Source organism: Oncorhynchus keta, chromosome 1, assembly GCF_023373465.1.
Source record: "Oncorhynchus keta strain PuntledgeMale-10-30-2019 chromosome 1, Oket_V2, whole genome shotgun sequence".
Classification (NCBI taxonomy): domain Eukaryota; kingdom Metazoa; phylum Chordata; class Actinopteri; order Salmoniformes; family Salmonidae; genus Oncorhynchus; species Oncorhynchus keta.
Window position 1 is genome coordinate 52,634,893 of NC_068421.1, and position 13,678 is coordinate 52,648,570.

Here is a 13,678-nt window from a genome sequence, read left to right on the forward strand (position 1 = left end):
TGTTCTGTGTGTGTGTGTGCGCACGCGTGCGGGTGCATGCTTGTGTGTGTGCGTGAGTGTGTGTGCCTGTTTGCGTGTGTGTCCCTCTCATTCTGTGTGTGTGTGTGTGTGTGTGTGTGTGGTTACCTGCTGGAGGAGGTGCTTGGTAAGGGTCGCCTCATGGCCCCGGGGCTCATGCTGTAGTAGGAGGAGCTGTCCAAGTCCGCCAGCGAGAAGTTAGGACCCGTCCCCGCTGCGATTGGGGCTAGAGAGAGAGAGGAGAGATGAGGAGAGATGAGGAGAGAGGGAGAGGAGAGAGGAGAGAGGAGAGAGGGAGAGGAGAGAGGAGAGAGGAGAGAGGAGAGAGGGAGAGGAGAGTTGAGGAGAGAGGGAGAGGAGAGAGGAGAGAGGGAGAGGAGAGAGGAGAGAGGGAGAGGAGAGAGGAGAGAGGAGAGAGGGAGAGGAGAGAGGAGAGAGGAGAGATGAGGAGAGAGGAGAGAGGGAGAGGAGAGATGAGGAGAGATGAGGAGAGAGGGAGAGGAGAGATGAGGAGAGATGAGGAGAGATGATGAGAGAGGGAGAGGAGAGAGGAGAGAGGGAGAGGAGAAAGGAGAGATGAGGTGAGATGAGGAGAGATGAGGAGAGACGGAGAGGAGAGGAGAGAGGGACAGGAGAGAGGAGAGAGGGAGAGGAGAGAAGGAGAGAGGGAGAGGGAGAGGAGAGAGGGAGAGGAGAGATGAGGAGTGATGAGGAGAGAGGGAGAGGAGAGAGTGAGAGGAGAGAGAGGAGAGAGGGAAGATGAGGAGAGATGAGGAGAGATGAGGAGAGAGGGAGAGGAGAGAGGAGAGATGAGGAGAGATGAGGAGAGATGATGAGAGAGGGAGAGGAGAGAGGAGAGAGGGAGAGGAGAAAGGAGAGATGAGGTGAGATGAGGAGAGATGAGGAGAGACGGAGAGGAGAGGAGAGAGGGAGAGGAGAGAGGGACAGGAGAGAGGAGAGAGGGAGAGGAGAGAAGGAGAGAGGGAGAGGAGAGAGGGAGAGGAGAGATGAGGAGAGATGAGGAGTGATGAGGAGAGAGGGAGAGGAGAGAGGGAGAGGAGAGAGTGAGAGGAGAGAGAGGAGAGAGGGAAGATGAGGAGAGATGAGGAGAGAGGAGAGAGGGAGAGGAGAGAGGAGAGATGAGGAGAGATGAGGAGAGATGAGAGAGGGAGAGGAGAGAGCAGAGATGAGGAGAGATGAGGAGAGAGGGAGAGGAGAGGAGAGGAGAGGAGAGAGGGAGTGAGGGAGAGGAGAGAGGAGAGAGGAGAGAGGGAGAGGAGAGAAGGAGAGGAGAGAGGGAGAGGAGAGATGAGGAGAGATGAGGAGAGAGGAGGAGAGATGAGGAGAGAGGGAGAGGAGAGAGGAGAGAGGGAGAGGAGAGAGGAGAGATGAGGAGAGATGAGGAGAGAGGGAGAGGAGAGAGGAGAGAGGGAGAGGAGAGAGGGAGAGGAGAGAGGAGAGATGAGGAGAGATGAGGAGAGAGGGAGAGGAGAGGAGAGAGGGAGAGAGGGAGAGGAGAGAGGGAGAGGAGAGAAGGAGAGGAGAGAGGGAGAGGAGAGAGGGAGAGGAGAGATGAGGAGAGATGAGGAGAGAGGAGGAGAGATGAGGAGAGAGGAGGAGAGAGGAGAGAGGGAGAGGAGAGAGGGAGGGGAGAGATGAGGAGAGATGAGGAGAGAGGAGAGAGGGAGAGAGGGAGATGAGAGAGGGAGAGGTGAGAGGAGAGATGAGGAGAGATGAGGAGAGATGAGGAGAGATGAGGAGAGGAGAGAGGGAGAGGAGAGAGGGAGAGAGGGAGAGGGAGAGGAGAGAGGGAGAGGGAGAGGGAGAGAGGGAGAGGAGAGGAGAGAGGGAGAGTAGAGAGGGAGATGAGAGATGGAGAGGAGAGAGGGAGAGGAGAGAGGGAGAGGAGAGAGGAGGAGAGATGAGGAGAGAGGAGAGAGGGAGAGAGGGGGATGAGAGAGGGAGAGGAGAGAGGGAGAGGAGAGATGAGGAGAGATGAGGAGAGAGGAGAGAGGGAGAGGAGAGAGGGAGAGAGGGAGAGGGAGAGGAGAGAGGGAGAGAGGGAGAGGAGAGGAGAGAGGGAGAGGAGAGAGGGAGAGTAGGGAGGAGAGAGGGAGATGAGATATGGAGAGGAGAGAGGGAGAGGAGAGAGGGAGAGGAGAGAGGGAGAGGGAGGGAGACCATTAGTTGTGTTACATTTCAAACGTGTGTTTCCTCTCCCTGTCTTCTTGTCATCTCCTTCATCCCAAACACACAGAATAGACCTGAGCAACATGGAGTATTGGGAATGTGCTCCCACCTGTACAGTGCTGATGAGAGGAGACAAGAGGAAAGGAAGCCACTTTTTGACTATTGAGACGCGGTCGGTTCCTCGTTCGCCTTGTTGCACCAAAGTGTCCCACTAAAAAGGTCTCCCTTCCCGCTGCCTGCTCACTCACTCTTGTGTGTGTGTGTGTGTGTGTGTGTGTGTGTGTGTGTGTGTGTGTGTGTGTGTGTGTGTGTGTGTGTGTGTGTGTGTGTGTGTGTGTAGGTCACCGTGGGACTAGCTGGCATGCTATCGAGCGCCTTTTGTCAGCCAGTCCATAAAGGCAGGCGTTGGTGCCTCTTTATATTCATGGTGACAGGGACCACTATTTTTGATGAGGACAGCGCAAACGTGAGGCGGAGGGGATGAGGGAGGAGGAGGGTTGCCGCTGCATACCAAACAGAGGAGAGGAAGAGGAGGAGAGGAAGAGAAGGAGGAGGAGGCTGTGACAGACACGGTAATGGTGTTCCTAATTAACATTGGAAGAGGACACTGGTACAGGGGCAAGAGGGAGAAAGGGAGGACGGGATGGATGGAGAGGGGGGAGAGGGGGAGGGATGGAGAGAGAGGGAGAGAGGGAGAGATGGAGAGAGAGAGAGAGGGATGGAGAGAGAGGGCGAGAGGGGGAGGGATGGAGAGAGAGGGAGGGCTGGAGAGAAGGAGGGATGGAGAGAGAGGGAGGGATGGAGAGAGAGGGATGGAGAGAGAGGGAGGGATGGAGAGAGGGAGGGATGGAGAGAGAGAGAGGGAGGGATGGAGAGAGAGGGATGGAGAGAGAGGGATGGAGAGAGGGGGAGGGATGGGGAGAGAGAGGGAGAGAGGGAGGGATGGAGAGAGAGGGAGGGATGGAGAACGGGAGGGAGGCAGGGAGAGAGGAGGGAGAGAGGAGAGGGAGAGAGCACGATAGGGAAGAGAGGGAGGGATGGAGAGAGAGGGAGAGAGGGAGGGAGGGAGGGATGGACAGAGAGGGAGAGAGAGGGATGGAGAGAGAGGGCGAGAGGGGGAGGGATGGAGAGAGAGGGCGAGAGGGGGAGGGACGGAGAGAGAGGGAGGGATGGAGAGAGGAGGGAGAGAGGAGGGAGAGAGGAGGGAGAGAGCACGATAGGGAAGAGAGGGAGGAGAAAGCGCGATAGTGCATGTGTCATCACAACGCAGCATCCAGCAAACATCTCTAACAATAACTACGAAAAAAATCAACACTGTCCCGCGTAGTCATTCCATAACCCCCCCCCCCCTCCCCCCCAAAAATGCCACTGTCATTTCCAAAATTCCATCTCCTCTTCATCCTCCCTCCCTTCCTAATCCAAAGTGGCTTGGCGGGTTTATTTACGAGGCGGGCAGTAAAGCGGAGGGTACATTTGCATGGCTAATAGTGGGGGCCACAGAAGTAATTTGTGAGAGAGCTAACCTGGGCACCGGGCTGCAGTAACTCAGCCTATAGCTCTAGTCTGGAGAGGAAGAAAGAGAGGAATGGAAGGAGAGCGGGAGAGTAGGGACAGAGGGGGGGTGTAAGGATGGAGGAAGGGAGGGGGACAGGGGGGTGTAAGGATGGAGGAAGGGGAGGGGGAGAGGGGGGTAGGGATGGAGGAAGGGAGGGGGAGGGTGTAGGGATGGAGGAAGGAAGGGGGAGAGGGGGGTGTAGGGATGGAGGAAGGAAGGGGGAGAGGGGGGTGTAGGGATGGAGGAAGGGAGGGGGAGAGGGGGGGTAGGGATGGAGGAAACGAAGGGGGGAGGGGGTGGAGGGAAGGAAGGGAGGGGGATAGGGGGTGTAGGGATGGAGGAAGGAAGGGGGAGGGGGGTAGGGATGGAGGAAAGGAAGGGGGAGAGGGGGTATATGGATGGAGGAAAGGAAGGGGGAGAGGGGGTGTAGGGATGGAGGAAGGAAGGGGGTAGAGAGAGGGATAAAGAGAGTGAAGGAGGGATGGAAAGAGAGAAATGGATAGAGGGAAAGAGGGGGATAGAAGGAGAGGAAAGTAGGAGGAGAGTGATAGTGGGAAAGAAAGAGGGATATCGAAATAAAGGTGTACAGCGAGGGCCCTTCCTTCGGAACCAGTGGGATAGAGGGATGAGAAAGAGAGGGAGGCAGGATAAAGGGAGAGAGGAGAAAAATGACCAACGCTGCAGTCTGTCTGACTGGAATGGAAATCAATCATAAAGGTAATCCGCAGTCTCTACCTCTTAAGGGCTTTATCAAGTGCTTTTTGCCTCCTGGAGGATTCCAAATGAAACCTGTAGCTATCAGGCCTGCATTGATCTCTCTCTCTCTCTGACTCTCTCTCTGACTCTCTCTCTCTCTCTCTCTCTCTCTCTCTCTCTCTCTCTCTCTCTCTCTCTCTCGCTCTCGCGCTCTCCCTCCCTCGCTCTCCCTCCCTCGCTCTCCCTCCATTGCTCTCCCTCCCTCGCTCTCCCTCCCTCGCTCTCCCTCTCTGACGGAGCCTTCCTCTCTCTCTCTCCCGTCTCTCTTTTCTCCCTCTCTCTGACGGAGCCGTTCTCCCTTCTCTCCCACCATATCTGTCAGACTACCTTGGTTGTACCTTGCCGGTGCAGGAAGGAAGTTTAGCATTAGCGAAATGTTTCAATCAGCTCAATCTACTCATTAGCCACTTTAGTGCAAAGGAATGTGTCTCAGACGGTAGGTGTGTGTGTGCGAGAGAGAGACAAAGGCAAACACACAAACTAGTGCACACTAGTGCCGCGACAAGGTGGTGCTGCTGTACAATTGGCCCATCTGTTTGCTAGCCTCTCTATTTATCCCTCCCCCTCTCCCTCCCCTCTCGCTCTCCAGTGTGGTCCACTACCAAAGAGGCTGCCATTTCCTCCCCACGCCCCCCTCACCTCACCGGTCCCCCCCCCCCCAATCCAGCCAGACACCGGGGATCTAAACCTCCACAAAAGCTGTGAGGGCAGTCTTTAGAAAAAAGAGAAGAGGGAGAAAGGAGAAAAAAACCTCTCCTTTGTTCGAGCGGATTTTCAAATTGAAGCATTTGACAACAAAGGCAGCAATCAACTTCAAACCCGGACATCCGCCCAGCAACTAGAGAGCGAGAGAGAGAGAGCCCCCGAGCTTCTCCTCCCTCCATCCCTCCTCCTCTCCTTTCCATCGCTTTATTGACGGAGAGTGTAATGGCATGATGGGATGAGCGAACGGCTACAGAGGGAGGAGATGCGAGGGAAAAGGAGAGAGAGGAGAGAGAGGAGAGAGAGAGAGAGAGAGAGAGAGAGAGAGAGAGAGAGAGAGAGAGAGAGAGAGAGAGAGAGAGAGAGAGAGAGAGAGAGAGAGAGAGAGAGAGAGAGAGAGAGAGAGAGAGAGGAGCTTCTCCTCCCTCCATCCCCTCCTCCTCTCCTTTCCAGATTGAGAGAGTGTAAGAGAGAGAGAGAGAGAGAGAGAGAGAGAGAGAGAGAGAGAGAGAGGGAGAGAGAGAGAGGGAGAGAGAGAGGCCCTGACAGGACTTGAGAGGGAGAGAGAGAGGCCCTGACAGGACTTGAGTTTTTCTGCTTGGTCAGCGCCGCTGTGTTTTCTCTCTGTTGCTGCCCTGCAGACCTGCTCCTGGACTTAACATACACACACTCCTGGTGGGGCTTCTCACACACACACACACACACACACACTTCTGGTGGGGCTTCTCACACACATACGCACACACACACACCTACACACTCCTGGTGGGGCTTCTCACACCCATACGCACGCACACACACACACTCCTGGTGGGGCTTCTCACACCCATACGCACACACACACACTCCTGGTGGGGCTTCTCACACCCATATGCGCACGCACGCACGCACACACACACACACACACACACACACACACACACACACACACACACACACACACACACACACACACACACACACACACACACACACACACACACACACACACACACACACACACACACACAAATTATTCATACCCCAGTTACTTACTCCACATTTGTTGTGTTACAGCCTGAATTCCATGTATTTTTTATTTTTTTTATCTCACCCACCTAAACACAATATCCCATAATGACAAACATGTTTCAGGGATTTTTTATTTATTAAAACTGAAATACAGAAACATGTCATTTACATGAGTATTGACACCCCATGTCAGAATCCCCTTTGGCAGTGATTACAGCTGTGAGTCTTTCTGGGTAAGTCTTTAAGAGCTTTACATACCTGGATTGTACAATATTAGCACATTATCATGTTTCAAGTTCTTCAAGCTCTGTCAAATTGGTTGTTGATCATTGCTCGACAGACATTTTCAAGTCTTGCCATAGATTTTCAAACCGATTTAAGTCAAAACTGTAACTAGGCCACTCGGGAACGTTCAATGTCGTCTTGGTAAGCGACTCCCAGAGTATCTTTGGATTTGTGTTTTAGGTTATTGTCCTGGTGAAAGGTGAATTTATCTCCCAGTTTTTGTTGGAAATCAGACTGAACCAGGTTTCCCTCTAGGATTTTGCCTGTGCTTAGCTCTATTCCGTTTAATTTTATCTTTAAAAACCTCCCTAGTCAAGCATACCCATAACATGATGCAGCCACCACCATGCTTGAAAATATGAGTGGTACTGTAATCAGTGATGTGTTGTGTTTGCCCCAAACGTAACGTTTTATATTCATAAAAAACTTAATTTCTTACTTTTTTTTTTTACAGTTTTACTTTAGTGCCTTATTGCAAACAGGACACATGTTTTGGAATATGTTTTATTCTGTACAGACTTCCTTCTTCTCACTCTGTCACTTAGGTTAGTACATGTATTGTGGAGTAACTATAATGTGGTTGATCCATCCTCAGTTTTCCTCCTATCACAGCCATTAAACTCCGTAACTGTTTTAAAGTCACTATTGGCCTCATGGTGAAATCCCTGAGCGGTTTCCTTACTCTCTGGCAACTGAGTTAGGAAGGTAGTCTATCTTTGTAGTGACTGGGTGTATCGATACACCATCCAAAGTGGAATTAATAACTTCACCATGCTCAAAGGGGATATTCAATGTCTGCTTTAAAAAAATTTAAAAAATCTGCCAACGGCTGCCCTTATTTGCGAGGCATCGGGAAACCTCCCTGGTCTATGTGGTTAAATCTGTGTTTGAAATTGTATATGTGGGGTGCAGAGATGAGGTAGCCATTCCAAAATCATGTTAAACACCATCATTGCACACAGAGTGTCCATGCAACTTTTTTTTTTACTCCTGAACTTATTTAGGCTTGGCATGACAAAGGGGTTGAACACTTATTTGACAGAAGACATTTCACCTTTTTGTTTGTTTGATTCATTTCCAAAAACATCCTTCCCCACTTGGACATTATGGGCTATTGTTTTTTAGGCCAATGAAGACATTCTGAAGGCACTGTATATTTTAACACCCGTTATTGAGTGCTGCTACTGTGGCACAGCCACCAGAGCAATACCAGCTGCACTGCTTAACCCCGTACACCAGTACCGCCAGTAGCTGTGTGTGGCGCCCAGATGGCACTGCCCACTGGCACAGGAGCCGGTCGGGGCATGGTGATGCTGTTGGGGTTGGCAAGGCTGGCACACCGTGTGGTGGATGAAGGTGTGTGTGTGTGTGTGTGTGTGTGTGTGTATGTGATGTGTGTGTGCATTAAGTCTCCCCAGAGGTGGTGCCAGGGAGTGCCAGGGGGCAGACAGAGTGGCTGAGGGTGAAGGGGGGGGTTGGATAGAAGGATGGCAGGATGGAGGGAAAGCGTTGCCAGCCCTTCTCTCTTCCATTATTCATTCATTTGCTCACCCTGTTCTTCCCAGTCGTCTGGTCTCTGGGTGTCCATGCCAAGGCCCCATTGTGTGTGTGTGTGTGTGTGTGTGTGTGTGTGTGTGTGTGTGTGTGTGTGTGTGTGTGTGTGTGTGTGTGTTGGAGGGATCCCAGGTGGGCATGCCCCTTGAAATGGGTGCTGTTTGCCACTAATACTAGCATGGTGCCAACTAGTTTTTAGATAGAGTGTGTGTGAGTGTACTCGTGTGTATTCATGCGCTTGAAAATACGTGTGTGTGTGTGTCTATGGTGGGCCACTATTAGCAGATGACCTGCAGGTGGACACCATTGGTCGAGGCGTGTGTTGCCCTGGGGCCGGATTCACAAAACATTACTTACGAAAAGAACTTAAGAAGCTGCTTATGACAAAAAATAAGAAGTTCACGATAGTTCGTAAATGCAATTCCAATGTTCTTAGGAATATGTAGTTTTTTTTTTAGGAACTTCGTAAATATCTTCTTATGTGGCATTGACATCAGTGACAACTAATAAATAAGCCTAATGTGACAGGGATGATAGGATCTAATGACAGGGATGATAGGATCTAATGACAGGGATGATAGGATCTAATGACAGGGATGATAGGATCTAATGACAGGGATGATAGGATCTAATGACAGGGATGATAGGATCTAATGACAGGGATGATAGGATCTAATGACAGGGATGATAGGATCTAATGACAGGGATGATAGGATCTAATGACAGGGATGATAGGATCTAATGTGACAAGGATGATAGGATCTAATGTGACAGGGATGATAGGATCTAATGCGACAGAGATGATAGGATCTAATGACAGGGATGATAGGATCTAATGACAGGGATGATAGGATCTAATGACAGGGATGATAGGATCTAATGACAGGGATGATAGGATCTAATGTGACAAGGATGATAGGATCTAATGTGACAGGGATGATAGGATTTAATGCGACAGAGATGATAGGATCTAATGACAGGGATGATAGGATCTAATGACAGGGATGATAGGATCTAATGACAGGGATGATAGGATCTAATGACAGGGATGATAGGATCTAATGACAGGGATGACAGGATCTAATGACAGGGATGATAGGATCTAATGACAGGGATGATAGAATCTAATGACAGGGATGATAGGATCTAATGACAGGGATGATAGGATCTAATGACAGGGATGATAGGATCTAATGACAGGGATGATAGGATCTAATGACAGGGATGATAGGATCTAATGACAGGGATGATAGGATCTAATGACAGGGATGATAGGATCTAATGACAGGGATGATAGGATCTAATGACAGGGATGATAGGATATAATGCCAGGGATGATAGAATCTAATGACAGGGATGATAGGATCTAATGACAGGGATGATAGGATCTAATGACAGGGATGATAGAATCTAATGACATGGATGATAGGATCTAATGACAGGGATGATAGAATCTAATGACAGGGATGATAGGATCTAATGACAGGGATGATAGGATCTAATGACAGGGATGATAGGATCTAATGACAGGGATGATAGGATCTAATGACAGGGATGATAGAATCTAATGACAGGGATGATAGGATCTAATGACAGGGATGATAGGATCTAATGACAGGGATGATAGAATCTAATGACAGGGATGATAGGATCTAATGACAGGGATGATAGAATCTAATGACAGGGATGATAGGATCTAATGACAGGGATGATAGAATCTAATGACAGGGATGATAGGATCTAATGACAGGGATGATAGGATCTAATGACAGGGATGATAGGATCTAATGACAGGGATGATAGGATCTAATGACAGGGATGATAGGATCTAATGACAGGGATGATAGAATCTAATGACAGGGATGATAGGATCTAATGACAGGGATGATAGGATCTAATGACAGGGATGATAGAATCTAATGACAGGGATGATAGGATCTAATGACAGGGATGATAGAATCTAATGACAGGGATGATAGGATCTAACCCACCATAACAAAGTGTTGATATTTACATTATATTACATGTATTTATTTGCTTAATGCCTCAAGAATAAAAATGTGTCACACGTTATCTTACAGACTAACGTTAGCTACTGTACATCAAAATCAAAAATGGATAACCAAGGAAAGCGCAATTAAAAAGTCAAGCAAACAAGAGGTTGAAGTGACGGTGGAGGAAACAGCAGCCAGGAAAAGGTTTCTGTTGGGGAGACTTGAACACTGCGTGGTCACTGCAGACACCAAAAAGAGAGGATGGGCGAGAGCGGCCGAGTCGGTCTCTGCCGTCGGGGGTATGGCAAAAGAAGTGGTCAAAATGGCAGTTAAGAAGACATTTCTTCTGAAGGTTTTGTGAATCCGGCCCCAGGTGTCTATGTGGTGCCTCCTGGCACTGTCTCGACAGGGTGCCCTGGTCTAACTGGCACTGCCTCGACAGGGTGCCCTGGTTAAACTGGCACTGTCTCGACAGGGTGCCCTGGTCAAACTGGCACTGTCTCGACAGGGTGCCCTGGTTAAACTGGCACTGTCTCGACAGGGTGCCCTGGTTAAACTGGCACTGCCTCGACAGGGTGCCCTGGTCAAACTGGCACTGCCTCGACAGGGTGCCCTGGTCTAACTGGCACTGCCTCGACAGGGTGCCCTGGTTAAACTGGCACTGTCTCGACAGGGTGCCCTGGTTAAACTGGCACTGTCTCGACAGGGTGCCCTGGTTAAACTGGCACTGCCTCGACAGGGTGCCCTGGTTAAACTGGCACTGCCTCGACAGGGTGCCCTGGTTAAACTGGCACTGCCTCGACAGGGTGCCCTGGTTAAACTGGCACTGCCTCGACAGGGTGCCCTGGTCTAACTGGCACTGCCTCGACAGGGTGCCCTGGTTAAACTGGCACTGTCTCGACAGGGTGCCCTGGTTAAACTGGCACTGCCTCGACAGGGTGCCCTGGTTAAACTGGCACTGCCTCGACAGGGTGCCCTGGTTAAACTGGCACTGCCTCGACAGGGTGCCCTGGTTAAACTGGCACTGCCTCGACAGGGTGCCCTGGTCTAACTGGCACTGCCTCGACAGGGTGCCCTGGTCTAACTGGCACTGTCTCGACAGGGTGCCCTGGTTAAACTGGCACTGTCTCGACAGGGTTCCCTGGTCAAACTGCCACTGTCTCGACAGGGTGCCCTGGTTAAACTGGCACTGTCTCGACAGGGTGCCCTGGTCAAACTGGCACTGTCTCGACAGGGTGCCCTGGTCTAACTGGCACTGCCTCGACAGGGTGCCCTGGTTAAACTGGCACTGCCTCGACAGGGTGCCCTGGTCTAACTGGCACTGTCTCGACAGGGTGCCCTGGTTAAACTGGCACTGTCTCGACAGGGTGCCCTGGTTAAACTGGCACTGTCTCGACAGGGTGCCCTGGTCTAACTGGCACTGTCTCGACAGGGTGCCCTGGTTAAACTGGCACTGTCTCGACAGGGTGCCCTGGTCTAACTGGCACTGTCTCGACAGGGTGCCCTGGTTAAACTGGCACTGTCTCGACAGGGTGCCCTGGTCTAACTGGCACTGTCTCGACAGGGTGCCCTGGTCAAACTGGCACTGTCTCGACAGGGTTCCCTGGTCAAACTGGCACTGTCTCGACAGGGTTCCCTGGTTAAACTGGCACTGTCTCGACAGGGTGCCCTGGTCAAACTGGCACTGTCTCGACAGGGTGCCCTGGTCTAACTGGCACTGTCTCGACAGGGGGTTAAACTGGCACTGTCTCGACAGGGTTCCCTGGTTAAACTGGCACTGTCTCGACAGGGTGCCCTGGTTAAACTGGCACTGTCTCGACAGGGTTCCCTGGTTAAACTGGCACTGTCTCGACAGGGTGCCCTGGTCTAACTGGCACTGTCTCGACAGGGTTCCCTGGTTAAACTGGCACTGTCTCGACAGGGTTCCCTGGTTAAACTGGCACTGTCTCGACAGGGTTCCCTGGTCAAACTGGCACTGTCTCGACAGGGTTCCCTGGTTAAACTGGCACTGTCTCGACAGGGTTCCCTGGTCTAACTGGCACTGTCTCGACAGGGTTCCCTGGTTAAACTGCCACTCGACAGGGTTCCCTGGTCAAACTGCCACTGTCTCGACAGGGTTCCCTGGTTAAACTGCCACTTTCTCGACAGGGTTCCCTGGTTAAACTGCCACTGTCTCGACAGGGTTCCCTGGTTAAACTGCCACTGTCTCGACAGGGTTCCCTGGTTAAACTGCCACTGTCTCGACAGGGTGCCCTGGTCTAACTGGCACTGTCTCGACAGGGTGCCCTGGTTAAACTGGCACTGCCTCGACAGGGTTCCCTGGTCAAACTGCCACTGTCTCGACAGGGTTCCCTGGTTAAACTGCCACTGTCTCGACAGGGTTCCCTGGTTAAACTGCCACTGTCTCGACAGGGTGCCCTGGTTAAACTGGCACTGTCTCGACAGGGTTCCCTGGTTAAACTGGCACTGTCTCGACAGGGTTCCCTGGTTAAACTGGCACTGTCTCGACAGGGTTCCCTGGTTAAACTGCCACTGTCTCGACAGGGTTCCCTGGTTAAACTGCCACTGTCTCGACAGGGTTCCCTGGTTAAACTGCCACTGTCTCGACAGGGTTCCCTGGTTAAACTGGCACTGTCTCGACAGGGTTCCCTGGTTAAACTGCCACTGTCTCGACAGGGTTCCCTGGTCAAACTGCCAAAGGGTTCCCTGGTCAAACTGCCACTGTCTCGACAGGGTTCCCTGGTTAAACTGCCACTGTCTCGACAGGGTTCCCTGGTCAAACTGCCACTGTCTCGACAGGGTTCCCTGGTCAAACTGCCACTGTCTCGACAGGGTTCCTGGTTAAACTGCCACTGTCTCGAACAGGGTTCCCTAGTTAAACTGCCACTGTCTCGACAGGGTTCCCTGGTTAAACTGCCACTGTCTCGACAGGGTGCCCTGGTCAAACTGGCACTGTCTCGACAGGGTGCCCTGGTTAAACTGGCACTGCCTCGACAGAGTGCCCTGGTTAAACTGTCTCGACAGGGTGCCCTTCAAACTGGCACTCAAAGGGTGCCCTGGTTAAACTGGCACTGTCTCGACAGGGTTCCCTGGTTAAACTGCCACTGTCTCGACAGGGTTCCCTGGTCAAACTGCCACTGTCTCGACAGGGTTCCCTGGTTAAACTGCCACTTTCTCGACAGGGTTCCCTGGTTAAACTGCCACTGTCTCGACAGGGTTCCCTGGTTAAACTGCCACTGTCTCGACAGGGTTCCCTGGTTAAACTGCCACTGTCTCGACAGGGTGCCCTGGTCTAACTGGCACTGTCTCGACAGGGTGCCCTGGTTAAACTGGCACTGCCTCGACAGGGTTCCCTGGTCTAACTGGCACTGTCTCGACAGGGTTCCCTGGTTAAACTGCCACTGTCTCGACAGGGTTCCCTGGTCAAACTGCCACTGTCTCGACAGGGTGCCCTGGTTAAACTGGCACTGTCTCGACAGGGTTCCCTGGTCAAACTGGCACTGTCTCGACAGGGTTCCCTGGTTAAACTGGCACTGTCTCGACAGGGTTCCCTGGTTAAACTGGCACTGTCTCGACAGGGTTCCCTGGTTAAACTGGCACTGTCTCGACAGGG

At 51.8% G+C, this 13,678-nt stretch overlaps 1 protein-coding gene across 10 annotated transcripts in view; it reads right to left on the bottom strand.

Moving 5' to 3' along the window:
- Positions 1-13,678, bottom strand: part of LOC118387580 (nuclear factor 1 A-type) — a 236,119-nt gene that overhangs the window by 39,973 nt on the left and 182,468 nt on the right. For all 10 annotated transcript variants that reach the window (XM_052527429.1, XM_052527435.1, XM_052527438.1 and 7 more), the window contains exon 5: positions 127-244. In XM_052527429.1, coding sequence (XP_052383389.1) covers positions 127-244 — 118 coding nt within the window. The remainder of the gene's footprint in view (positions 1-126; positions 245-13,678) is intronic.